The sequence below is a fragment of the Manis javanica genome, chromosome 18 (genome assembly GCF_040802235.1).
Source record: "Manis javanica isolate MJ-LG chromosome 18, MJ_LKY, whole genome shotgun sequence".
NCBI classification, from domain to species: domain Eukaryota; kingdom Metazoa; phylum Chordata; class Mammalia; order Pholidota; family Manidae; genus Manis; species Manis javanica.
The window spans coordinates 1,113,726-1,140,996 of record NC_133173.1 but is presented as its reverse complement, the minus strand read 5'-3'; the positions used below and the strand labels follow the sequence as shown (position 1 = coordinate 1,140,996).

General features: G+C 57.3%; 1 protein-coding gene across 7 annotated transcripts in view; it reads right to left on the bottom strand.

Annotated features, from left to right (window-relative positions):
* ARNT2 (aryl hydrocarbon receptor nuclear translocator 2) overlaps positions 1-27,271 on the bottom strand; it is a 120,949-nt gene that overhangs the window by 48,183 nt on the left and 45,495 nt on the right. For all 7 annotated transcript variants that reach the window (XM_037013550.2, XM_037013552.2, XM_037013555.2 and 4 more), the window contains exons 4-5: positions 20,928-21,141; positions 17,599-17,812 (exon numbers count right to left, since the gene is read on the bottom strand). In XM_037013550.2, the coding sequence (XP_036869445.1) occupies positions 17,599-17,812; positions 20,928-21,141 (428 nt within the window). The remainder of the gene's footprint in view (positions 1-17,598; positions 17,813-20,927; positions 21,142-27,271) is intronic.

Here is a 27,271-nt window from a genome sequence, read left to right as displayed (position 1 = left end):
GGTACATGGATGCTCATGAACATCTGGATGCTGGTGGTGGTGAAAGTCTATTAATTAACTCCATTCAACAGAAACTTCACAGCGGAAGCTGTGCCAGGCTCACCAAGGGGGCAACAAGATGCTGTGCCCCCCTATCCACAAACTCCACGGGGGCTGGAGGAGCAGCCCCGACAAAGGGCAAAACCCCACAGAGAGGGGAAGGGGTCAGGCCAGGGCATCAGGGCACCGCGCGGGCTGGAGGGGCTGAGAAGGGGTAAGGGCTGCCCAGCTGGAGCTCGGTGGGGGACGTGACACGGGCTGGGGCACACAGCAAGCAGGGGTGTCGAGCCTGGGCTCTTCTGCTTCCTGTCACACTCCAGAGGTTTAGGAACATGCTTCCCACAGACCCATCCATCCCTTGATGTTGTCAGCAATAAATATTTGAGTGTGCTTTGCAAAGGCCACAATATTGTGAAAGCAAAACTTCTAATGGCCTCAGAACTTCCTGAGCAAAACGGTGTGATTTGTGTTTTAATGTAAGAATATCAGTAATTGAGATTGGGGAAGCAAAAACTTGTAAGACTAGCACTAATATCTCTGACACTCGGGACAGGGAGACGCCAGCCGTGGGGCCCAGCTGCCGGGGACAGTGCCGCTCCTGGCTGCCTGGCACAGAGCGCTGCTTTCAGGGACCAGGGACAGGCTTGAGGGCCGCCGACCCTCCTCTGAGCCCCTTGCTTTCCTGACCAGGGATGATGGCGGCTGCGCCCTGGGGCTTGACCAGCCACAGCCACAGAGTGACAAAAGGGACAGGAAGGCTCCCAGGGGCCCCGATCAGCTGGCAAACGGGCCTGAGCACAGGAAACAGGCCCTGCAGACGCTCCGAAGGAGGCTTTCTGCCAAGCAGTCTGGTTAGCGTTAATCCTTCAGCCCCACCCTGCCGTCTGGGGAAGGTGCTAAGGAGACACTAACTAGGCAGGAGGCACACAGCAACTTTGCAAGAGGGCAGCAAAAATATGCTTGTTGCATCAAAGGGTTAATCGCCTGAAGCACAATTCCAAGATCTAGGCTGGGGCTCGGGGTGAATCCATACCAGGGCAGAGAGCCCCACACCGTCCACCCACCGCCTGAGCCACGGGGCCTTGAGCTCTCTGTAAAGCCCCGAGTTACCGACCCTGCCCCGGGTGCATTCCTGACATGCCTGGGCGGGACTCACAGGGCCACAGGAGTGCGCCCAAGCTCTGCTATTCATTATGAAACCGTCACCCCGCAGGCCCCCCGCGGCCGGCTCCTCTTCTGCTATTTAATCTGTGGACAAAAGTACAAACGCCTCATCCTGTTTAGAAAATGCTGCAGTGTGATTTAAAGAAATACATTCCTCTTGGGGTATCACGCCACAAAAATGCCAGAAATGCAGGCCCAAGGGGGCTGCGATCTAACAGAGATGATGGCCCGCCTCGCCCTCCTCGGGCCTGCTGTACAGAAAGGGGCCCGGCTGACCTGTAGTTCAAGAAGGCAGTTTCGCATTGTCATCGTGCCTTGCTGCCCCTCCCAACTGCTGATGAGATGATCAAAAAATACAAATGTAGCAGGAAACATCTGCATCCATGCAGAGAACCAGTGGAAGGGCCTTGACTAGATCAGAAATATTAAAGGGTTTCTTCACGAAACAGTATCCCTACGAGGGGATGGGAGTGAACATGGGCAGCCCTGTGGATCCACAGGGTCAGACGGAAGGGCTGCCCAGGCAGGGGGTGCAGGGATCCTCTGACAGAGGACCCCAGACTGCAGGCAGGAAAGAGCCCAGGAGTCAGGAAGCAGAGCAGAGGGGGCCCAGGGCCTGGCCACAGAGGCCAGGGGCAGAGCTTTCACGTCACCTTGACTCACAGCAGCCGGTCTGCCCTGAGGAGGGAAGAGCGGCTGCTCCCAAGGACACTGTCCAGTTAGAAGAACTGGAGGTGTTCCTGCCCACCAAGCCGCCACGGTCAGGGCACATGGCCCCTCTGCCTGTAGCATCCTGGTGCAACCCCCAGGCAGCAGGCCCCCGACCTAAAAAAAATTTCAAAGAAATATGAACTGGCCAAAGCCATCTCTAGTCTTAACAAATGTCGGGAACGTAGGGCAGGTTAAAAGGCGAGGGGGAGAGCAGGTTAGCTGAAGCATGGAAAGATCCAGCAATGCAGAAAGAGGAAGTGAGCTCACAGACGAGAACTACCCCCTCGCACACACTCCCTGAAATGAAGCCAAGAAAAAAGACAGTATCTTGAAATGCCAAATCTCAGCAATATTTGAGAATTTCATAAATAAAAAAAGAGAGACATGACCTGAGATCAGGAATGATTGCTCTTAGATGAAAAACGTGATTTCAGAATTGAAAGCCCAAAGGGAGGCAGTAAATAATGATAGTGCTGAAAACTCCACCATGGAGCTAGAAGGATCCTTGGAGAAATTCTGCCAGAAATCCCAGGAAAAAAAAGAAAAAGGAAAAAGAGATGAATGTGATAAACAAATCGCGATCATTCTGAGAGAACAGTCAGGAGATCGTCACGGAATCACGGAACAGTGCTGACAGGGGACCCGTGAGAGAGGCATGCAGAGAGATACTGCAACTTCCAAGCGAGATGAGGCAACCGGGACCAGGTATATCTTCCCTCTGAAACAGCAGAACAACCGAAGAAACATACACAACACTAGTGCCCAAAACACGGGCCATCAGACAGCCCTCCGGCCCCCCCACACCACCCGGAGGGCACGGCCAGGCTGTAGTCCTGGGCACAGGGACCCACCCTGAGCCCAGCCGGCTCCCTGGGTTGCAGAGACCAGAGACCAGGGCAGCTAGACCTCACAGGACAGAGCGGCAGAGGGGAGACGCCGCACATGGAGAACCCCGGAGATCTGCAGAGGATCCCCCGAGTCAGTGGCAGGGTGCTGACGGGTGCATACAGGCGAGGAAACTCTCTGAGGTCAAAGAAAGCACTGGCTGAAGATTAGAAAGAACAGCAAAAACTGAAATTCTAGACATGAAATTTCACAGGATGGAATGAGTGGCAGATGGGATATTGCAGAAAAAAGACAAGTGAGCTGGAAGACAGGGTAAAGAGAAGTATTTAAAATGAAATCCACTGAGATAAAGAGGATTTTAAAAAGTAAAATGCGCACCAGTGAGCTGTGGATAACTTCAACTGTGTAACATACATGTAACCAGTGTAACACACATGTAACCAGTGTAGCATACATGTGATCAGTGTAATATGCATGTAACTGGTGTGACTTACATGTAACAGGCGTCCCTGAAACAGGAGAGGAAGATGGAGACAGAAAAGGCATCTAAAGAAAGAAGAGCTGATATTTCTTATAGATGAAAACTCTAAATGTAAAGATCAAAGATGCTAAATGAGCACCAAGCAGAATAAACATAAGGAAACTACGTTAAGGCAAATTGTAATCCAATTGCTCAATGCCAGTGACAAAGAGAAAAACCTGAAAACTAGCCAGAGCTAAAAAGAGGTATTTTGTACATTGGAACAAAGACAAAGATGACAGCAGTTTTCTCACACGAGTCAGTTCAAGGGAGAAGATGGTGGAGGAAAGACATTACAAGAAAGAACCACAGGCCAATATCCCTCAGGAACACAGATGCAAAACATTTTAAAAGAAATGTTAGCAAGTCAAATCCAACAATATGTAAAATGCATGTGCAAACGGAGTTTATCCCAGGAATGCAAGACAGCCTTAACTTCTGAAAGTCAAAGAATGCAATTTACCACATGAACAAACTAGAAAAGGAAAGACCGTATTACCAGCACAGCAGGTGCCGTAAAAGTATTTGACAAAACCCAACATTCATTCCTAATAAAAACACTCAACAAACTTTGAATAGAAAGGAACTAACTCAAGATAAAAGACACCTATGAAAATCTTAGGCCAGCGTAACACGTAATGATGAGAGACTCAATTGTATGATCAGGAAAAAGATGCTCGCTCTCACCGTGTGCTACATATAATGGCAGTTCCAGACAGTGCATTCGGGTAAGAAAAAGAATAAACTCTATTCTACATTCTACCAATGAACAATTAGAAATCAAAATTTAAAAATACCATTTACAATAGCATAAGAATACAAAATACTTAGAGATAATGTGATAGATGATGAAGGTATGCACGCTGATAACAACAAAATACTGCTGAAAGAGAATAAGGACCAACTACAGACACGCAGGGCTCATGGGCTGGAAGACTCAGTGTTGCTAAGATGTCAGTTCTCCTCAAACTGACCTACAGATTTGGGGCAACCTTAGTCAGAATACCATCAGGCTCTTCTGTAGGACTGGACAAGATGATTCTAAAATTCAAATGGAAATTCCAAGGATCTGGAAGAGATAAAATAATTCTGGAAAAGAAGCCTTAGACTACCTGATTTCATGATAAAGCTGCAGGCATTGAGACATTTCTATTCACTGATGTGTGAATAGAAAAGAGAGAGACCCACACACAGAGATGACTCGTTTTTTACAAAGGACAAACGGAAGTCAGAGGAGAAAGGACAGCCTTTTCAACAAAAGCGCCGGAACAACAGGATACCCATTTACAGCAAAAAATAAAAGACTTGTGATGAGGAAAAATGAGGAATATTTGTGAGGTTACTTCACAGAAACTTCATGTAGAATGTAAATATTAGCTCCTTTTCTTTTTGGATATTGGATACGCCAATAAAAACCATTTCCTTCCCTGAACTAGAGGCGGCTTTATGCGTAAAAATGCCAATCAAGTCATGGTGGGGTCCTCGCACGCTGAGTTAAGTCTAAGTGAGTCCTGGCCTCGGGGGCTGTCACAGCCTGACCTTCCCGTCTTGACACTCTAGCTGCCACCCCAGACCCTACAAAGAGCTGGTCTGCAATCACATCCTGCAGGCCCCAGGTTAACAGTGACTTCCTGAGATGCTTCCCCTGCTCCAGGCCCCCAACACTCAGTGTGGGGATTAGGGGCCCTACTACTGTTTCCAGCGCCTCCTGCTTTCCCGCTTAGAATCCATCATTTTAATTCTCTATCCACCACCTGGCCATCGGTGCCTCTTGCCCCCAGACACACCAGAGCTCCCATAAAGAGCTTCCCTTTCATCCATGAGGACTGAGTGGGCAGCCGGGGGTGCTGGCCTCGGCCCTGGCCAGGCTGCTGAGCCCCTGGTCGGGGCTCCAGAGACCTGCTCTGTTTGGACAAACGCCGCTGCTCTCGAGGGCAATCCAGAGGGTCGCCAGGTCCACCCACGGGCTTCCTTCCTTCCAGGGTGTCTTAACCACTGCTGGGGTCCCATCCGGACCCCCAGGATCCCTTGTACCAACCTGATGGGGGACCCGCCCCCTGCATCTTCTCAGAGGCCTGTCCTTGGAGGTGCTTTGAGGCCACCTGGCCTGAAGGTGCCTGGAGGTCACACCCACAAGCCTGGGAGCAAAGTGCCATCAGGTCCCCACCTCCAGGGCAACTTCCTCTCCCGAGCTGCCTGGGCACCCGGCTGAGGCTGACACCCGGGAACCCCATCTCGGCTGGTGCCCCTCACCTACTTCAGCCTTACCACGCCTCCTAATGGTGCTCCCCCCATCCAGGCCTGGTGTCTAGGGGCTCCCCCTGGGACAAGGCCCCCGGCCACAGTGGAGGAAGGGCACGGACGGAGCACAGGCAGCCAGGCACCCTCCAAGGCACTGCCCCCATGCCGCCCTGAGAAGAAATGAGACCCAGAGAGAAACTGTACCCTGTTCAAGATCACCCAGCCAGTCACGCATGACACCGGACCCAGACCCTCGGCAGACCCTGGCCACGGCCAGTCCGCACGTGTGTGTTGTGTGCTTGCAGATCCCCAGTCCCACCAATGTCAGCGTAGAACAGCGGCAGAGGGGACGGGGCAGGGCTCCGGCTGAGCTCGAGGACGTCCCTGTGGGCAGACGGGCCGCCTCCTGAAGCCGCCCGCTGCTGTGGGAATGCCAAGAGCAGCCAGCTGCCCTCTTCACAGGCATGTTCTGCAGGGCTGCGTGGCCCGGAGAAGGTCCTGTAGGACCTCTGGGGTCCCCACCACATGGAGCTCTTGAGTGTCTAGGCCTCAGAATAGGTGCACCAACCCCAGCTTAAAAAATGGAACTGTGCATAGCTCACTGGGGAATAATTTATGTCATCACTGCCAAGGGGCAGACTGAAGCCCACCAATCGGGTGGAGGCCCGAGTGGCGACCGGCAGGTGAGGCTCTACGCTGCAGTGTAAGAAGAGAATCCACAAAAACCAAGGGAAAACTGAATGTGGACAGTCTCCTCCATTCGCTTCTCCTGCGACAGCAATAAACAGGGCAGGTCAGTGCCATTCGAATATTTCTGCACAACCATTTGCCGTGAGTCATGACATTTCTGAGGGAAACATGTCTCTCTTTTTTTTTAGTGAAGCGAGAGGAAACTATTTTAATTTTTTTGATCATACTGGCGTTTTCGCAATCAAGTTATTTTTAACCAAAGCCATTACAAAATAGGGCCATCACGTGAGACTATTACTGAAATCTAAATCATACAAGCAGGAAGCAATGAGTCCATTTGTCTTTCCAAACATCCCAAAGTAACTCAAAATAATTTGATCTGCTTAAAAACAGTACTACTTCTGGGTTATTTTTGTCACAGTTTCATTTTACAGATGGAGAAAAAGAACTCTTTGTCTATTTATTTCTTGAGTATCAGAGTTGGGACAAAAGATACTTCATTAAGAAATAAGACTCCGGCTAAGGGTTTGAAATGTCCATGCTGCTCAGTTTTCAGTTGTGTTACTAACTGATTACATTTTTAACAATTTGTTTATTTTAATTTTAATCTTGTGGAAATTTCTCTCCTAGGGCAAAAGGGATTTGGACTGGCTGTGTTATTTTAGTCATTTTGGCAGTGGGGCGCATGGGGGCTGGCGTAGTTCTCAGCCTCTGGGGTTCGGCATTGTGGGGGCTGCCTTAGAAAAATACAGACGCCGGGGCTTCACCCCGACAGAGTCGAATTCAGAGAGATGGGGTGGGGCCCTGCATCAGAATTTTTAAAAGATCCAGTGAAATCTGCACTGGGATTGAGAACAGTTGTGTTAGGGGTTGGGAATTTTTAAGCTTTATTTTCAGGGCTGTTGTTTTTCATGCACTACTTGGATGTTCCACTTTTCAAAAGCAGCCATGGTACAAAAATGAGCACATGAAGGGTGATTCTTCACATCACAGAGAAACGCACCCATGTTCCTTTGCGTGGTTAAATTTCTGCATGCATGTAAAGCAAGACGTAGTGTTCCCAAGCATACTCCAGGCACATTCCTGGTGGGACGGAGATTACGTATGCCCACCCACTCAGGGGAACTTTAGCCTGGTCCTGCCCCTTCATCAGGGCAGATGCTGCTCTGGGGAGGTGGGGAGACCGCTCTCCACCTGGTTAGGGCAGAGCCCTCCTTGAACCCAGCCTCCCAGCTCAGCTCAGGCAGGGGCTGGCGGCTCCCCCACTGCCCCAGGGCCTCACGTGGAGGGGAGGTGGCTCGCTCACTGATGCCAATGGGCAGAATCCTGTTGGTCGTGAAGAGACACAAGGGATGGGTATGTTGGTACCACTCGTGCCCCAGCTCCTCCCTGACGCCTGGAGCCCTGCCGTGGAGCAGGCCGCGTGCACCAGTCGCTGTTCTTGCAGAGGTGTCCCCCAAAACGTACAGCACACCCCTCATCCAGGCCACTGCTGGGAAAGCCTCTGCTCAAGCCTTGCGAAGCCTGGTACCCCAGCTTCACCCTCTTCCCTGACCAAGCTGCTACTCCAGACAACGTACAATAGGCCCCTGGACACAGGAGGCTCCCAGACACGGGGGGGGCCCCTCAGGCATGACAGGCCCTGGGACATGGAGGGCCCGGGATGTGGAAAGCCAGAGGGGTGCGGGAAGGAGACACTGCCCTGGGGTCCTGGTCCAGCGACACAGGAAGCTCGGCAGATGCAGGTGTGGTGGCCGGTACCAGCCACCCAGGCCGTGCATCTGGGAGCCGGTTCTGTCCCTACCCCCTGAGGGCTGGCACAGGCAGGCCTGAGGGGCCGGGCCCATCACACAGACTATGGCCTGAGCCAGGGGCGCATCATCCCCTCGCCTCCAGGCGAGCCTTACTTGGCCCCCGGGCATCCTAGCACGGCCATCGCCCTCTCACCAGTCCCTGCCCTGCACCCCTGCCGCCCCCCCATCTGAACCCACCTCCGCAGGGGAGCCCTCCCACTGCTCTCAGCAGGAAGTGGCCCTGGCTCTGGATTGGGTCTGGCTCTGCTTCTGTCCAGGAGGGCAGTGCCAGGCAGCAGGTCTGGCCCCAGGCCGTGGGGAGGTGGGTGGGACTCAGGCATCAGACAGTGAATCAAGTCAGGATGAAGGCGGGTAAGAGAGACAGAGGCCCAGGCTGGGAGGTGGGGGGAGTCTGGGAGATGGGGAAGCGCAGGGGGCACACCTGAGGACTGAACTGCGGCCCAGGGCCCACCAGACCTGGGGGCTGGGGAGGAGGGGAGGCAGGCTGCACCCCCTTCCCAGGGCGAGGGTCCAGCCTGGAGGAGTGCGGAGGTAGACGGCAGGGAATGGGGAAAGGGACTGATCCTGACAGCCAGCCTCCGGTGCTCCGATCTGGGAGCAAAGCAGGGGGGTCACCCGCCCGGTCCCGCAGGCCCCCCTCCCATCATGACCCTGCTGACGCACGGAGCAGGGTGATTCGGCCACACAAACAGCACGGGGTCTGCTCCCCGGCAGGGCCCGCTGAGCACATTCCGCACTACAGCCAAGCTGGCCTGTAAACACAGGCCGCCGGCGCCACGGGACCCACCGCGAACTCAAGGGCATCCAAGGGCGGTGTGAGTTCTGCACCTGATGCCACAAGTTGGGGCCCCTGAGGAGGGGCCCCCTGCGCTCCCCTGGGTCCAGCTCACTTCTGGTTGAAGAGACATGACAATGACAATAGAGGGCAGCGAGCAGGGGTCGCTGGAGACCTCACAGTCAGCCTTCCCAGCCCTACTTGGGCAGAGAAAGAAGAAACCAGGTGGACAGTCTCCCTGTGGCTTCATCGCCTGAGCACCCCTGGCTCCTCTGCTTCCCTCCACCTCTGCAGGTCGCAGTGGGCCCCGAAAGCAAAGAGGGTCGTGGGCGTCACCAGGTCCAACTGGGGTCACACCAGTATAGCTGGTGTCCTTGTAGGCAGGAAATCAGAACTCAGAGAATCACGAGCAGAACACTGCGCAACAAGAGGCAGAGAGGGGGCGATGTGCCTACAAGCCAGGGGCGCCGGGCCTGCTGGCCACCCCGGGAGCTGGGCGCGGGGCATGGACCCGTCCTCCCTCAGGGCCCACAGGAGGGGCCGACTCTCTGACACCTGAGTTCAGACTCGACCCCCAGGCCCGGGAGAGACACTCCTGCCGTTCAGAGCTGCCAGGCTGGTGGTGACTCCTGGCCGGAATCTGAGCCTGAGGAAGCGTGGCGTGCCATCCTAACCCGACCCCGGAGGACCCCAGGCCCCCCATCACCCAGCCCCCCACCAGGCTGGCAGCTCCCACGCGCCACACTCTGTAGCTGGAAGGGGGCCTCTCACCCAACACGGCCACAGGCCCTCTGGGCACAGATGGCAGAGCCCAGCACTTACCGCCCCAGGAGCGGGCACCGCTCTCCTCACCCCGCCACCCGGTTCCGAGGCAGCTGCAGTGCGCTGGCCAGACCTCACCACACCACCCGCCCACGACAGCCTCTCCCCCTGCCTGGACCAGCCAGACCCACATGTCTGTCCTCAGTGCCCATGTGGACTCTCCCTCCCTAACCCTGTCACGGTTACCGTGTCACACGTGGTCACTAGGCTGTGACTGCCACGGGAGCCACGCGTTGGGTTTGTTCATCAGTGTGACCCACAGTGTGCTGGGCGAAGGAACGAGTGCACAAGTGGAGGGAACAAGGATGGGAAAGGGTGCCTTCTCTGCCCCCCCATGGCTCTCCCGCAGGGCGAAGGGGGGGCCGCCCCGGTAACTGGGCCAGACTAGGGCAACGTCCTCCCACCTCCCCTCATCCACAGTGAACCCTAGGACACATTTTAGATGGGCAAAAAGAGAAATAGGTGGACCAAGAGGGGCAGTTTGGAAGGTCACCCCTCTGTATGTGTTCAGACATGACCTTCAGTTACTAAAAGGTGAAGGACATCTCCACAATGCCCAGCCACTGTCGCCAGTCCCACCCCACCGGCCATGTCACCCCCGCCCTAGGGCGGCCCCGCAGGGGATGCATCACCACCTGCGTCCGTAGGGGAGGAAACCGAGGCCAAGGAGGTTGAGTTGTTCACACAAAGTGAAGGGCCACGGCCGTCGCGTGGCCAGGTCATCAGACCTGGTGCAGGGATCCTGCCACCCCCCAGCTGCCTCCTCTGTGCCCTGTGCCCGCCCCACTCCCAGGAGCAGCACCCATGGGCTGGGGTGAGCGCTCTGCCTGCAGTGTGTGCGAAAACCCTGCCCCGGTGATAAGGAACCCAGAAGCGCAAGCTGGGAAGCCGTCCGGATCCACGAAGTGCCTTCCGACACAGAACATGAGAGGAACACGAGCAGTTGAGCGGCATCAGCAGCGAGGCAGGAAGGGAAGCAATGCAAGCAGGCTGTGTAAATAGTTAGCGTGAGAAAGAGCCAGCCTGGCACCGAGGGACAGCTGGGGGGCAGCATGAAGGGGCTGCGGCCCAGCGGGAAACCACCAAGGGTCTGTGACTCTCGGATTTCACCCCAACGGGCAGGGCAGGGCGGGCCCCCAAGCAACCAGCTAGAGAAGCCCTTTCCAGTGACCTGCTTACTACACAAAGCGGCCGAAGTCAGATAAACACACTTTCCTTGCATCTAAAACACTATTTCTCTTTCGAACAACAAGAGCTCGGTGACCGTGTGAATTGCTGACTCAGATAAAATCAGGACTTTTTTTGCCACATCTCTGTTACCTAATACGGCCAGACACAGGCTGCTCAAAGTGATCGGGATTTCAGATTCCGGCAGCCGTCCAAACATGAAGTTTGGGTTTTCCAAAAAAAAAAATAAGCTATGCGTTCACAAGTACAGTTTCATGAAGAGACCTTCATGACCGACATATGGAAATAGACCGTCTTTTTCTAGAACTGATACCACAGGGGTGGACCTCACAGTTCACAGACCCCCGCGGGGCCGAGGACGGCCTGACGTGCCCGCGCGGAAGGAACCCGCTGACGGCCGAGTCCCACACAGCAGGGCTTGCTCTTCTGTGGTGCTGTGAGGAAGGCCTGGCTGCCCAGACTGGGTGGGGGCTGGACGCTGACAGCCGTCAGCTCCTTTCCCAGGCGTCCACCACATTCCACGACACGCACGAGGGGCCTCCGTGGCATCACACACCGCTGCACGTGCCTCTGCTCGAGCTGGGGTACCCCCAGGCACCAGTGTGGCACGCCTCCATGCCTTGCCGGCTTCCTGGCCCACAGTGGGAGAACCCAGTGCTGCCCTGGCACCCCTTCTCCTGACCCCGACAGAGGGCCTTCTGGGGGGACTGCAGAGCAAGTGTGAGGTCCCAGGGCCGTGTGAGCTGCTCCGCTGCCCTGGACCCTGCCCAAACCTGGGCAGTCTGGGCCCTGGGCAGCAAGAAGAGGGCAGCAATCTCCAGAGCCTGCTCCTCCGACCACTGTCCTCAGGGCCTGGGCCTGGCAGATACAAGCTGGGCAGCAGGGATCACTGGGGCCAACCCTACTGCTCCGTGCCAGTCCCAGCGGCTGCAAGACCCCAGCCGTAACTTGCCAGATTCTTCAGTTCAGGGCTTCTCGATCTTTCTGGGGCATATAAACCCCTTGGGAGTCTCATTACAATGTGGACCCTTGGTCAGTAGGCCTGGGATGGGCCCGTGAGTCCGTATTTCCAAGGAGCTCTCAGGAGGTACGGGGATCATACAGTTTACCTTTCAAGCACAAATGAGCACTTATCTTGAGTTTTATAGTTAGTAAGACATTTCACAAAGCCACACATTCCCCATCTTTCTGAGGAGGGGAGTTAAACGCAGAGACCAACGAGCCCGACAAGGTCAACAGAGGTGACCTCGATACAAGCGGCCTGACGCGGCGTCCCAGGATGGATTCACTGGACCAGGGGTTCTCCCACGTCAGCGGGCACCAGGGGGCCTGGCGGGCCGCAGAACACACACTGCTGGGCCCCCAGGGCTCCTGAAGAAGGAGGTCTGGGGTCAGCCGAGAATCTGCATCTCTAACAGGGTCCCAGTCTGGGCCCTGGGCAGCTCTGCCGTGGTGACTGGATGCATGGGCCATGCACAGGGGCCATGCACAGGGGCCATGCACAGGGCCCTTGCTGCCAGAGCCCTTGGGCACCCCAGATTACTCTGAAGAATCTCGGCTGGAACAGTTGGGAAATGGGGGGCCATTCACTCAACGCCATGAGAGGGAAGGAGTGGCTACATCCCAGGTGACTCTGTAGCCATGGAAAACAGGTGCTTGTTGAATGAAGAATAAATGGCCAAGTGAGTTATAAGCGTATTAGGGGGGAGGAGGGAAGGGGGATTCAGCTACGGAGTCCTGCCCCTTTTCCACCAAAATGCTGGCCCAATTGTCTGACGGTCAAGCAGAGACAGCCCCAGCAGAGCCATGCGGGGTGACAGCCGAGCACACCTGGTCCTGGGGGCACCATCTGCTTCCTCGCTGGCTTCCAGGTCCTGCTCCCTCCCCAGAGCTCGGCAGCGGGGGGGCTTGGGATAGAGAGGAATTCGCTCCCTCTGTGCTCCCCAGTGTGGCTTGTGGCCCTGCTTTCCCGAGCCTTGCCCTGGGCTCACCCAGTTCACCCAGTGCCGCCAGCGCTCTGGAACCCCCTGGAACGCCTGCACCCACCCACCGGTAAGCCAGGGCTCAGGGCACTCCGAGAGCCACACTGCCTACTCCCACAGGCCCCTGCCCAGCAGCTCCTCTCTGTCCCTACCCTCCTCCATGCTGGGCACCGGCTCCGTCTCGCACTCAGAATCCTCCAACCAAGTACACCCAGCATTCCCAGGAAGACCAGAGCCACTGCCGGTTCTCTGGGAGAGCCCCGCCCCATGAGGACTGCCTCTAACTCCCTGGGGCCGCCCCGGCCTGGGCAGGCCTGCTCTTCTGGGCCTGGCACCCCTTCCTTTCAGTGCCGGGATTTGCTCCAGGGACCACCTCTCCCGAATACTTGGGTCCAGGTGTCTGGGGTGGAGATGCTGGCCCGACACCCTAGCTCAGCCACTGGAATTGAGCAAGGCTGGGCAGGAGGCCCTCACTGAGCCAAGACCTCCTGGGATACTGGCTAGGACCCCGGGGGAAGGCAGTCTGTTTCTGCCAGTGTTGCTAAGCCGGTGAATAAGCTCAGCGCACCTGTTGTAAGGAGAGCCTACCTGGGAATGAGCCCCACGCGGACGCAGTCCCACATCTGGGTGCAGTGCGCATCCAGCCATAGGAGCCGGAAGGGGACCTTAAAGGGATTCGTGCTCGCCTCAGTCACTACAGCGCTACCCACGGCAGCCAGGACATAGATGCAGCCCAACCCCCCTGACGGATGAACGGGTAAGGAGAACGGGGCAGAAACATACAGTGGAACATCTCACTGCGCCTAGAGAGAGGCAATCCTACCATTTGCACAATGTGGATGAACTCAGGCCATTTTAGTGAAATAAATAACACCAGTCACACAAGGACAGATCCTGCACGATCGCACTTACACGAGGAACCTAAAGTGGCCAAACTCAGAAGCAGAGCAGGGGGTTGGCTGCCAGGAGCTGGAGGCAGTGGGTATAAAGTTCCAGGCATGCAGGATGAACAGGTCTCACACTGTGGACAGCACCAGGCCTGCTGGTAAAGACACTGTGATGAGCACGTCAGAACCCGCGGAGGACAGACAGTCAGTGTTCTTAGCACAGTGGAGCCGGGGAAGGTGGACAGAAGACTCAGGGGATGGGCGGGGCGGGGAGTAAAAAGAGGGAAAAAGCCACAAAGAACACGAGATGTTTGGAGGTGATGTCTACGTCTAGTACCTCGGTGACGGTGATGGTGACAGGGGTGTGTACATGGGTCCAACTCATCAAAATCTTTGCATTGGATATGTACAATTTTTTATATCAATGTATCTCAATGCACCTAAGAGGAAACGATACTGAGAGAAAAAGACACAGAGTCACTCTTGCTATTTGCAGCAGCTCCGTTCCACAGTCACCACGACACTCGGTCAGCAGATGCTGAGCCAGCGCTCCTGGGGAGAGCTTACGGCTGGGCTCCTACGAGTCTCTGGGCACAACCAGCGGATGCCTGACCTGCTTTACGTGTGTGTCTGCTTTCTAACCTGTTGACTCACTGACACTCATCCACACCAGCAGCTACCCGAGTCCCGTGAAGGCCGCTGAGCTGACACACGCCCTCGCTCCGTGAGGCCCTTCACAGCGTCGCTGTGGTGAGCCCTGCGCTGAGCTTCAGCCCTGTTCTTGGCAGTCATCTTAAACCACCACTGAGAAGCGCAGGCCTGCAGAGAGCATGGCACAGGCGGCAGGGGAGCGCTGGTCCGGGGCATAAGGCTGGGAAAGTGCCAGCAGAGCAGGGACCCTGCCCGCCCTGCGAGGACCTGAGGCTGCACCCCGGGGCTTGGGTTTCAGATGAATTCTGCTGGGAGGCAAATCTGCCAGTAATGAGCACCGGTGTCTGATGGCCTGTCCTGTGGCCAGGAAACCCCCCTCGGGCCGTGAGACCTTCCCTTTCTCCCCCCAGACCCAGGGGAGGGACTTTCTGTCCTTGTTCCACAGCTGCCCTTTCCTATAAGTGTGTCAGTTTCCAAAAGGAAGGTACCCTCTCCCTTAACCAGCCCATAGAACCCCCTAAAATCCCGGTTCTCAACATGCCAGCCACTCCTACAAAGGGCAAGTCCGGTCCTCCTGGAAGCACTTCTCTGCCAGCAGCACCAGGCGAGGGCCCGCCTGCCTCTCCGCGCGGGTGACGGGGCTTTTATTCTCAGACAACCAAATCCCCACTCCAGCAGACCCTGCCTGGCTCCCTGCCCCCACACCCCCGACTCTGACCCCACCCAGGACCCAGGTCACCTCTTTCAGGGCCTGAAATGAAACGTGCCTGGGGTGGAGGGCTTGAGAGACCCCAGGCCAATGAGCAAAGGCTTCAAGTCTCCCCTGAAGCTTCTTATCACAGGCCTGTGGCACGTCCATGCTGGGCCGGCTGCAGGGCCCGGCTCCTGCTCTGAATGGCAGCCCCCCGAGGCCCATCCTACCGGCAGCCCTGGCGCAGGAAGCCCCTCTGAGCTCCCCCAGGGGTTGGCAGCCTTTAGGCCACATCCTGGGAGACTCGCATCACACTCTCTCCCCCTAAGGAGAGGGACCTACCTCCCCAGCCATCCCTGTGCCTCATCAGAGAAGCTCGCAGGAGGCCTGGCCACTCACGGCTCCCAGGGCCTCTCTGGATCTGGGAGGGCGGAGGGCCCCCTCCCTCCACTACACCAGCTCTGGCTGCCAGGGCCGCCATCTGTGTCCACTGCAAGGACCCTTCTGCCCAGAGGCGGCTCACACTGCCCCTGTAAACCCCACCAGACACATTAAAACTTCCCACGGACAGTGCCCACCCCAGTCTGGTGAGCTGGCTGGCTGAAGCCTTGGCCAGAGCTGGGCCTGCCCTTGACCCTCCCTTCTCCTGCCATCTGCCCAGGTGGGCCTCCTGAGCCGGTTTCAAAAAGCCACATCCTCTGGTCAAATACAGAAGCTGGGGAAAAACAGCTCTTCCCGGGGCAGGTGGTTTCAGCTGTCAGACCACACGTCCTGGGGGATCATTTTCCCTTTTGCACCCCCCACGGAGTTCACTTTATGAGGTGCATTCCTTGGGGCCCCTCTGTGGAGCCCTCCCATGCGGACCGGGCCTGGCACAGCAGGACACGTTTTCCTCTGAGTTTGCTTTAGAACCGTTCTCTCACATGCATGTGCAGCTCGCTGCCAGGTCACGTGCCCCCGTCATAGACACACAGGGCTGAGCAGAACACCGGCGGTCCCCACACCTTCATTCCCTACCCCCTCTTCCCTCTCATCAATGACGACCACTAAACAAACAACTCTCATTGCTTGCAAACAGCTGTACTTCTGTCACCCTGACTGCATCTGGTTGTGTCTATTCACGAGTGTCATGGGCCAGACTGTGTCGCCCTCAGATCCATAGGTTGAGGCTCTAGCCCCCAGGACCTCACAATGTGACCATTTGGAGATGTCGCCTTTATGGAGGTAAGTAAGGTTAAACGAGGTCATAAGGGCCGGGCCCTAACCCAGCAGGACTGGTGACATCACGGGAGGAGAGGCATCAGGGATGTGTGTGCACAGTGCAAGGCCCACGTGTGGCCACAGAGGGAAGACGGCCACTGTGAGCCACGGAGACGGGCCCAGGAGAAACACACCTGCTGGCACCCTGGTCTTGAACCTCCAGCCTCTGGAAACGCGAGGACGTAAATTTCTGCTGTTTAAGCCACAGTGCCTGTGGTGTTTGCTGCAGCAGCCCCAGGACCCTAAGCAGTGAGCACAGCGCAGACGCCCTTACTCGCCAGGCTTCTGAACACCCACTATGTGCAAAGCTCCACGTGAGGCACGCGTGGGTGTCAAGGAGGACCCAGCGGCTCTCAGCACGGAGGCACAAATAAGATCACACAGTGGAATGCAAGCATCATGGTGCAGGCAGCCCTCCCACATGTTTCTTGGGAGAATGCACACTCGTTCCAGTGTGACTAATCTACTGGGGAACAACTGGAGCACAGAAAACCGCACCTGCCTGAACAGAGCCACGTAGGACACATGTGCTTCACGCGTCTACCAGCAGCCTCAGTTTACCCTGTGTGTCAGGATCCACCCCCGTCGTGTCTGCTGTCTGCTGGTATGACTCTCGACTTTTCGGATTTCACGTGCCGTCCTTGCACCATGTCACAACAACACACCAGCGGCAACCCTAATGCCCCTCCCCTCCCCCCAGCAAGCAAACTTCAGGTCAGTTTCAAGGTCAAGTGCCATGTTTATGCTAATATTTGTGAATTTCTTGACCATTTATTGTATAAAGTTGTGCTCCCGTTTTTATTGGGTTTCTATTTTCCTTTTTGTCTGTCCCTGGCAGATTTCTGTGTGTCACACTCCCCAAAAGCCCTGTGATCTCTCTCTCTCTCACGGTTTTGTACACTGCAGGGGTTTATAGTAACATGTACGTCACATTGTAGCAGAAGCGACTTCATTTAAATGTTTCAGGAAGAAACTTCACTGCAGGCAAGTCAGGCCTACATGACAAATGCCTTAGTTTGTCAGGAACACACATCACACACTGGAGGTGTAAACTTCATTACGGGGCGTGTGGTCCTGGCTGATGGATCAACAGTGCCTCCCTGGGTCAATATCCCCTAATTGCAGGTAAAATATAGAAAACAGTGATGTGTTCAGAATAAACTTCTAAAATGCTTTGAGGTAAATGAAACTATCACACAAGCCATGTCAACTATGCCCCCTCACCTTTAGGCACCTTTTCTGACCTCTAGGTGATCTGTTTACTGAAAGAAGTGTTTCTTTGGGGTCAAACAGTCTCCTCAAGAGAACCGTGCTGACCTGTCATGGAGTTTTCAGAGGTGCACAGCTGCTCTCTCAGCTTCTCCACGTCATCAGGATGCACCTGTTCGTAGAGGGTGCTCCCGAACCACTCTGACTGGGGCTGGTTCAGAACGGGGGTGACCGAGTCAGACACGTAAATCACCCGTCCGGTCTCAGCTGCCACTACGAACAAAAACCCATCGGCTGCTTCGAGGATGAGATGCTTCAGCTCCTGCGGAGAGAAGATTGTGATTGGGATGAAGCACCGATAAACCGGAGCCAAATAAATTTTCTTATCAGCTTTGACTTTCCAGGTACCATGATACACACATAGCTTTGGAAACTTTGATATTTTTATTGGAAAACAAGCGTTTAAAAATGTGCAAAGCTTGTACTAGCGCTAAACACTGCTGACCATATCTTAACCAGGCCCCGCTTAGGGAGAGAGGGGATTGCCAGCACAGGGCCATCACAGGAGTGCCACCTTACATCTGCATGTCTGCCAACCTCCCAGAACTCTGACAGGCTCTGATCCCAGGCGGGGCAAGGCGCAGAGCGCCGCCCACAAGTGAGAAGAGGGGTCAGCTGCACCTGCCTAGGGTCATGGGCCTGGCTCGTGGCTGCCGGTGAGGGTGGGAAGACAGCTGCTCCAGGTGGATAAGCAGGCCCAGGATGCCTCGCCGTCCCCCCAGGGCCGATGTGAGGGGGGAAGCCATCTTTGGTAAGACTGATGCCTGCAGCTTTCTGCCCAGGCCCTCTCTCACCGAGCTGCGGAGCCCTCTCCTGCGAATGGCCGGGCTCCGCTTTTGCAGCTTGGGGCACTACGTCTCCTATACTGAGTCTGCACATGCAGTTCCAACCACCTCAGCAGGCTGACGAAGCCCCAGAGAACCAAGGGTCCTTCCAGGCCAGTGGTTGGCGAACGCCTTCTGCTAGGAATCCTCTGTCCAAACGGAATCATATGTGGAAGCCCCACTGCAACACAAACTAAGGGCCAGCTGTGTGGAGGCCAGTGGGGACTCCGGTGCCTCCAGCCCTGCCCTAAGTCCCCGTCCCCAGTGCGGCTCCAAGGACCTAGAGATTAGAAAATGTGGACCTGCTGGTGAGTGAAGCGTGGGAACTTAGGAAGTGACTCTGAGCCCTCGGCTGGGCCAGAATTCTAATTCTAATACACTGCCTGGGAAACTAGAGAGGAAGTGGACAGACGGCACAAGCATTTTTTAAGGAAAAGTTTATTTTGTCCATTTCTCTTGCTTTGCCCTTGAGCTGGTCTGTGTCTCCAAATGCTGACTTAGTTCAGAGAAGTGGGTCAGCACTTTAATTTTCAGTATTGGGAAGATCTTCCCAACAGGAAGGATGGTAAAAAATGGAACAGGATGTCTGGGAAAACAGAGAATTCTGTCACTGGAAGAGAGAAAGCGGATGCTGAGTGACTTCATCTGTGTTTTCCCAGTCCCACCCAGTTTGCAAGGACTATGGAGGCCTTAGGGGATGGGGGCTCACCATCATGGACCCCTCCTTCTACCACCCTTCTCCCCAGCTTTGTTTTCCAGGGGCACTCGTTACCAAGGTCCTATGCCCTGACGCCAGGACCAGCCTCGCTCCACTCTCCAGCCGGCCAACAGCAAGGCTTAAGGGCGTGGACTTCCCACCAGACCGCCATCCATGGCTTTTCCACTCCGTTGTGCAACTTCAGGCACGTTACTTACCATCCTCAGCCTCCATCTTTCTCACACGGTTCTGTTTTGTTTTGTTCTCAGTGAGATTCTCTAGAGTTAAATGAGACCTTGTGTGGGAAGGACCCAGGAAGGGCTTGGCACACAGCAGGTGCTCAAACAATGCAGCTGTGGTTACTACCAGCTACACACCAGGGAAACAGGAGGAAACACCAGGAGGCGCGTCCCGGCCCTCCGGTGACCCCCACACCGCCCTCTCTCCTGACACTCTCTTAATCCTTCCTCATACAGAGAAAGAGACGAATTTCAAACACTGACCAGGCAGGATTTGTGCAAAGATTAAAGCAATGCAGATAAAGAGTTTGTTCCTTACCCCAGCAGTTAGGAGGTGGGGACACATGTCTGGGTGCCCCCCCCACTAGCCACTCACGCTTCATCACGCTTCATCATGCTCCAAGCCCAGTAACCATTCTGCTCCCGCTGCCCCCTTACTGGTCCCCACAATACCACGAGGTGGGACCACGGCTTGTTCCTTTTCACAGGTGGAATATGAGGCGGGGTGCCCCAAAAGCACCCCCATGTGCCACGGCCTCCCCGAGATGGTCCCTCCAGAGCCACACCTATGAGCTGAGGTTCCATGGGGCCACCGGGATGATTAAGGGGGGGATGGACTAGGTGAGGACCTTGCTAAAATGTCTGCCACCCAGCAGGCCGCTTGGGCTCTCCTGTGGCCCCTCTGGGCCTCGATACCTGCTCCCCACTTTGGGCACTGCAGGCCCCTGGGCACTTCTCTCTGCATTCTCTAACAACCCGCCACTCTGCCTTCCCTACCCCGCCCACCATGTGCCCAGTGCCTTCAAATCCTGCAAAAGCCACAAAGGCAGAAAGCCCCTGTGCATCTCAGGGGTCAGCAAACGGGAGCTCAGCGTGTTTGCCAACTTGCCAAAGAACAAGGACTCGGACCGCAGGCCTTCCTGCTCACGTGACAGCCAGTTGGTAAAACACTAGCCTGTGTGTTTGCGCTTCCCAACTATTCAAAGATGAGGATAGTTACTGACATGGCTTTGGGGTCTGACCAGCCTGCGTCAGCTCCTGGGTCTGCTGCTGGGCTGCAGACCGACTCTGGGCAACCTGCTGACCTTCCTAAGCCTCAACTTCCTAATGTGTAATCTGGGGGTGAACATAGCACCCCCTCCTCAGGCTAGAATAAGGAGGAAGATAAATAATGCACAGGAAGGTGGGGCTCCAGCCAGGCTCAGAGCAGAGGCCTGCGGGTGCGGGCTGCTGGGGACCTGGTGCTATGATCACCAGGGCTGATGCCAAACCGTCACGAGATGGCTCTCACCACCCCTGCCTGGCACCCAGGAATGGGGCTTTTCCTGCCCTCTTCCCATGCCGGCAGCTACACGCACGGTCAGAGGCTCGCTCTATTATTCTGAGCGCTGCCTTATGAAGGCACATAGGAAATACAAACACAAAAGACACAAAGGTCACACTCCCCAGAATAGTTTCCTGGCAGAGTGGAAATAAAGGGTCCCGGTTCCATCCCCTCCTCAGCCTTTGACCCCATTTCCCCAGGTGGCCATGCCATCTGGCGACACGGTCGTCCTCTCCCCTCCCGATAAGGACCTCACCAGGGCGGAAGGGGCACAGGCGGGGCGGACAGCATACCTGCTCCGTCAGGAATGAAGGCTTGTAGGCGCCGTCCGTGGACTTGTTCCCGGTGCCCCGCATGGACTTCATGTGGGACACGGCCATGCGCAGGATGGTGAGCTTGTCCGGCTTCCGGGCCAGCGCGCTGCACGTGGGCACCATGTCGGACAGCTCCGTGATGTACTGGGTCATCTTGTTCCGCCGGCGCCTTTCAATCTCACTGTGGTTCTCTCTTCCCAGAAGCACAAGATCAGGACAGGGGAGAGACGCGTCAGACCAGGGTCACCGCTCAACAGGCTAAAGTGGCCTGGGGTCGACACCAAGTGGCCGAGACCCACAGGCAGGGGGCCATGATCACCTACTGGGAGGGCAGCCCCAACCCCCTGGCAGCCTGGTCCCCACGTGCGGAGCTCAGGTCCCCGCAGGCGCCTCCTCTCACTTCTGAATATGCCCTGCAGGCTTCGCATGTTCCCATGGCCTAAGGACTTTTCACTAGCACAGCACGGAGATTACGACACTATCATCCGGCTGTCAGAGGCTAACCCAACATGCTTTCCCTGCAGCCGCACGGATCCATGTGGCAGGCGCACACACATAGACAACAGTCCTTCTCTGCCTGAGTCGGTGGCTCAGGTGGACCCACGGCAAGAAGCGCTGTGGCCTCGACAGGCTTTGTGCTGCCGCCGTGTCGTGTAGGCAGCGATCCACGGACTCACGTCACACCAAGGTGTGGACGAGTCTCTGTTCTGCCTCCTACACATTTCCACGGCAACAGGAATAGAATGCACGCTCCCCTGGCTTATTAATTCCAAATGGCCTATGATTTTTAAAAGCACGTGAGGAATCACTGAATCAACCTGTTTGGTGCGCGAGGATGAAAAGCTAACAGAAGGGATGGCAGGATGTCTCCACCCGGAATCCCCACCTGGGGGCTGGAGCAGGGTGATGGCTGAACCATTTCAGTGACACCGAGACAAAGCCGCTACTTGGGAAGAAAGACTGTCCGTGCCTGTGGGAGGAGTTAGGGTTTCCCCAGCGCTCTGAGGATAAGGCAACACTGACAGCAAGGAAGGCCCAACCCCGGCTAGGCAGCCTCCGTGGGGGGCACGTGCCTGGGGTTCACACCTGCCCCCGGACAGCAGACTGACACAGGCCCAGTCATCCACGGCCGCACGGGGCGGCCGGCTGTGAGGGGCAGAGCGGGGGAGGTCGAGTGGCCCAGCCAGCGCTCCTCCCCGGAGAGCACAGAGCCGGGCACCAGGAGGGGCGGCAGCGGGAGGAAACGGGGTGCCACTCCTGCCCTCAGGTCCTCAGGCGGGTCATGCAGGAAGGCACGGTGTCACCTCGCAGAGCAGAGTGAAGGCAGACAGGACAAAAGGCGCTGAGGGCTGAGAAAGCAAACCCCACAGGGAGGAAAGAGGGCAGGAGGAGGCGTCCCAGGTGATGGGCTGAGGGGCAGGCCTGGGAGGAGGGGCCCTACCTGGGCAGCCCGCAAGAAAGCATATTCTGGGGAGACTATCAGCAGGTTCCAAGAAAGGTCTGGAACAGGGGAAGCATCTACAGGCAGGAGCGGATGGGAGGCTGGAGGCACAGACGTGGGCTGGGAGGGCAGGGCCTATGACCCAGGGCGTGTGGGGACTTGGAAACATTGCCCGGTCGCAGGGAGAAAGCCACCAGGGAGGCCGGCTGACAGTGGGCACAGGCCCCCATGGTCCCCGGGCAGGTGAGTCGTGCGGGGAGGTGGGGGAGGCTGGGCCAGCCGGGGACCCCTGGGGCAGCCCCCTGCTGACCAGAGCTGCCTGAGGGGAGGTGGAGACGGTGGGCAGCCTGCGCCCTCGCTGTGCCCAGAAGGATGCTCAGCCACCCGGAGGGGAGAGTAAGCAGAGCGGAGGCCAGGGCCACCGCAGCAGCCATGAGGAGGTGGGCATTCGGTCAGGGTGTCCTGGGAGCTCGGACACAGGAGCCCTTCTGGCAACAGATGTGGGGGCTCCCCTCCCACATGATTCTGAAGTGGGGCAGGGTGACAGCAGCTCACCCTGCCTTGGGCCTTCCTCAGGGCTCCCGTCCCAGGGGCCCAGCAGGCACGGTGCCTCCTCCAGGCAGCCAGCAGGGTTGCTGGGGGGTGGGCGCACATTCCGTGCACCTGCAGCATCCCTTCACACCCTGCACTCTGTACCAGGCCTGGACATGCCTTCCCTCTCGGGCCCACTCGATGGCACCCCTAGGCTGGCTGGCTCACCCCGCCTGCAGTCTAATTCCAATCCCTCTGCCTGACTGGGGGTCAAGTCAGTATCTGCTGACTAGTGCCAGAAACGCTCCACGTGGTACACGAAACAGACCAAAAGAGTCGCTAGCAGACGTCAAAATGCCGGAGCTGCCTGGGACCCGAGCAACAAGATGCGGTGAGCGCGCGCAGCGGAAGGTGTATTAATCCATACAGATGGGGACATACAGAGATTCACGCACATGTGTGTGTGTGCACGTGTGTGACAGCCTCATGCCCTCCTGTGAGACAGAAAGACGCATCTGCCGTCTTGGCTTCTGGCCAAGGCTTCTTGCCCACAGACTGAAGGACCGTTCGGGGTCTGCCCAGGGGGCCTCAGGGGCGGCCTGGGAGCACAGCACCGTCTTGCATGAGCCCCGCAGGCATGCTGAGGGCCAAGGAGCATTCGTCCAGAAAGGAGTCCCGACATATGGAGGGGCGGGGAGCTCAGCTGTGCACCTGGGTACGTGGGCAGAGCCGTCTGCTTCTAAGACACCTCCGCAGGGCCAAAAGGACCTGGAGGTCAGCCCGGGGGTGCAGCTATGGAAATCAACAACAAGAAAGAAGAGGTGGGCTTCTTTTCCATCACTGCTCCAAAGCGGACGCCCCAAGTTCACTGGTGAGGGACAGGCCCGGCTTGAATGGAATATTCAAAAGAGGGGTTTCATGGAATCTCAATAAAGATCACCTTTAAACTGCAGAAGGCGTGGGAGGCCCCCCTCTTCCCCGGGAGGAGAGCCACAGACCCGGCACAGGCCCACCCTGGGGCCGGGGTCTCCCCATCACCACAGATCTGGGACTCCTGGGTGCACTGCGGGGCCGGGCCCTGGGTGGTGGGGCGAGCAGGGCAGCAGAGGGTGAGCAGCGGGTACGGTTCTCACGTCAGCTCCCTGCAACTCCAGAGGCTCAGGGGAGGCCGTGTGTGAGTGTGAGTGTGAGGGTGAGTGAGGCTTCCCAGAGGAAATGCCTTTCCGGCGGGGCAGGGGGCCATCGGGCAGCTGCCCAGGCCCACCCGCCCCACTGGGCAGGCCGTGGCAACGAAGGCCCACGCGTCCACGTCACACAGAAGCACCGCGCCTCCCCACCAGGCACAGGTATTTCCCTGAGGTCTGACCAGCCAGAGGCCCTCAGACTGTGGGAAGAGACCCTCTGCAGAGGCACAGACCGAGGGTGACTGAGTGGGGGCTCCACACGAGCCTGCCCCTGCTGCCAGCAGCCCCCACGTGTGTCAGGCACAGGCTGGCTCAGGACCCCAGCCCTGACGTCAGGAGGGGGACCGCATCTGCTGAGCTGCAGCGATGCCCTTCCTGTCCTGGCCAGCCCTTCCTAGGCAGCGGGCCAGGGCGCTGGGAGCCGTTGAGGCCCAAAGAAAGCCATCTGGTGCAGCCCCCAGGGAGGCTGGCCACAGGCCCTGCGGAGGGGACCCACAGAGTGGCGTCCAGCTGGGCAGGTCCCCTGGTTCCAGGGGCTCCTCCAGAAGGGGAGAAGGGTGCTCCCTCCTTGGGAAGCAAGCAGGCGCCTGCCCCCAAGAGCCACCCAGGGTCCTTCTACAAGCCAGCTGCAGGGCACCCACATGTCTAGGCTAAAGATAAGCCACGTGAGATGCAGGCAGGTGGCCTCTGAGAGGAGGCGCTGGGTAAACCTAGGGCCTTACCTGCCTCTCTGCCCACGTCAGGGCGAAGCCCCCTGGGGCCCAGCCCCCATCGCCCCGCTCCCAGTGGGACACACGGCCTCCGTGTTTATGTAGCACCTTACAGCTCAGCTCTTAGTGCCTTGATCTCATGCTCACCTTTACAGAAAAGGAACCAAGGCTTAGCGAGGCTCTGGCCCACCAGGACCTGGACTAGCTGCTCAGCAGGGCACTGACCGCTCCTAGATTCAGAGTGAGAGCCCGGCGAGCCTGAGAGGCAAAGACAGGCAGGGCTCATGGGGGAGAAATGCCCGGCATCTGCCAGAGAGAAAGCCCAGGGCTGCGGAAGATTCCGGAAACGATTTCCCGCCCCCTAAGGGGTCCTGGCACTACCCGGGCCCTGCCACTCAGTCAAGGTTAATCTCTGCAGGAGACAGACAGACAGGGCTGCGGGCTGACCGAGGTCAGAAAGGCATCGAAGTTGCCAGTCAGTTCCACGAGAGCTGGACACCCGCGGGGCGAGGACACTGACCGTGTGGGCCTGACGTCAGAGAACAGGCTCCACCTGAAACGGACCTTGGTCCAGAGTGTCCTGGTCCCGACCCGAACACAACCCACTGAAACCATGAGGATGCCTCCGGCCCGACTCCCTGGTAACCTGGCTGCTCCTGGGCTGGTTGTGCCGTGGGCGCCGACTGGCCCGCAGCCCTTTTCCGGTTCATAAGACATGAGCACGTCGAGGCAGGGGAACGTCTGGGAGTCCGGGGGTTACTCGGCAACACCACAGAGCTCGGCCTCGAGAGCCCCCGGGGCCCACACGTGGGGCCTGATCAACGGAGGCAGCCCCCGCCCCTCATGGCCGACCGCTCTGCGTCCTAAGTGCGCAGAGCACCTCCCCACCGTGGAGTGAACCCCCAGCTCTCTAAGACAGATCACACGGCTCCCCAGTCAGATCCCGAGTCTGCAGGTTGCACTGGTGCTGCCTACCCCTCAGCTGCACCCACTTCCAGGGCCTCGCCCCAGGGACTCTCCTGGCATCCTGAGCGGAGCAGCAGGAATTGGAAGGGTCCACGTGCCACGCACAGTATGGCTGCCAACCCGAAGCAGCCTATCCCCGCTGCCCTGGGCAGAAAGTGGAGGGATGGGGGGGCCGGAGTCGGTCCCCCAGCTCTGAGCAGCTCAGATGCACCCACGAGCTGGCGGGCCCACCGACTGCCCCCCTGTGCAACAGAGTAAAGGGGCCCCAGTCTCCCACAGACAACCCTACAGGTGCCAGCAGATGTGGGAAGCATGCCCCACCTTTCTGCCTTATTTTAGTGGCGGGGAAAGGATATGGTTCACAGAAGCCGAGGCTTGAACTGACGGTGTGAAAACTAACTCACTGGCGGCTCACAGAGAGCTGCCCAGGGTCTGGGATTCCGGTCTCTCAGCCAGGGGCCCGGCCTCGGCGAGCTCTTTGCATCCCTGCACTGCTGTTTCATCACGACACCGATCTCCAGCGTCAGGCAGATGTCCTGTCTCTCTGAGACCCCAGGAACTCCTGAGGTCACCACAGTGCAGAACGGGATGGCAGGGGCACTGTGATCCAGAGAGATCAAAAGTCATTGTTCCCTTATAAAGGGAGGTCACGTAAGGCCAGAGAAGACTAGGATGGGGGGCTAGGTGCCCTTATTTATGCCACTAGCTCTGCGCAGGAGCGAGGCACCCCTGGCCACTGAAGTGGACCCCAGGAAATGGGTGGATGCACACCTGGGCTCTGCACCAGGGGAAAAGCCATACATGCTTCTGCTGTGAAATGTCCTGCTTTGATTAGAATCCCAGTCAGCAGGTGTCAGTGTCCTGCCTAATCACCGTGCCCCCCACGGCTGAGGGGGTGGCAGGAGGGCCTGGCAAACAGTAGGATGTTCGTGGACGCAGGACCCAGGGAGGCTCTCGGTGGTAACAGCAAGCGGGCTCCCCCTGGATTTGAGGAAGGTGGGCTCGGCTCAGTGTGGGGAAGAGGAGCCAACACAAAAGTGACCGCGGTGGGGCGAGCAGCCTGGTGAGGGCTCGGTGCAGACCCCGTCTTCTGAGGACCTTTCTCAAACGGCCGAGGCTGCCAATCCCCACTGCAGACCACGGGCTCTGGAGAGCGGTGCCGTCCCCTGCAGGGGGTGTCCAGGTTCACCGACCGCCGAGAACCAGGACGCGTGCGTGGCGGGCAAACGGCAAGGCAGGCCCTCCCCCGAGCGCATACAGAGCAGGGCCTGCTAAGGTTGGCCAACATATATATGTGCCTTTCTCAACACTGCCAAACTCCCTGCCATAACTCAGACAGCGGGCTGTGCCCGCCATGCCCTCCATGTACATGAACATACAACCCACCAGCACCCACGCAGCACCCTTCCTGGGTTGGGGGGCCGCACGTGGCCGCCCAGAGCCCAGGCGGAGGTGCTGACGTGCCGCCCGGGAGCATGCAGCTCTCAGGAG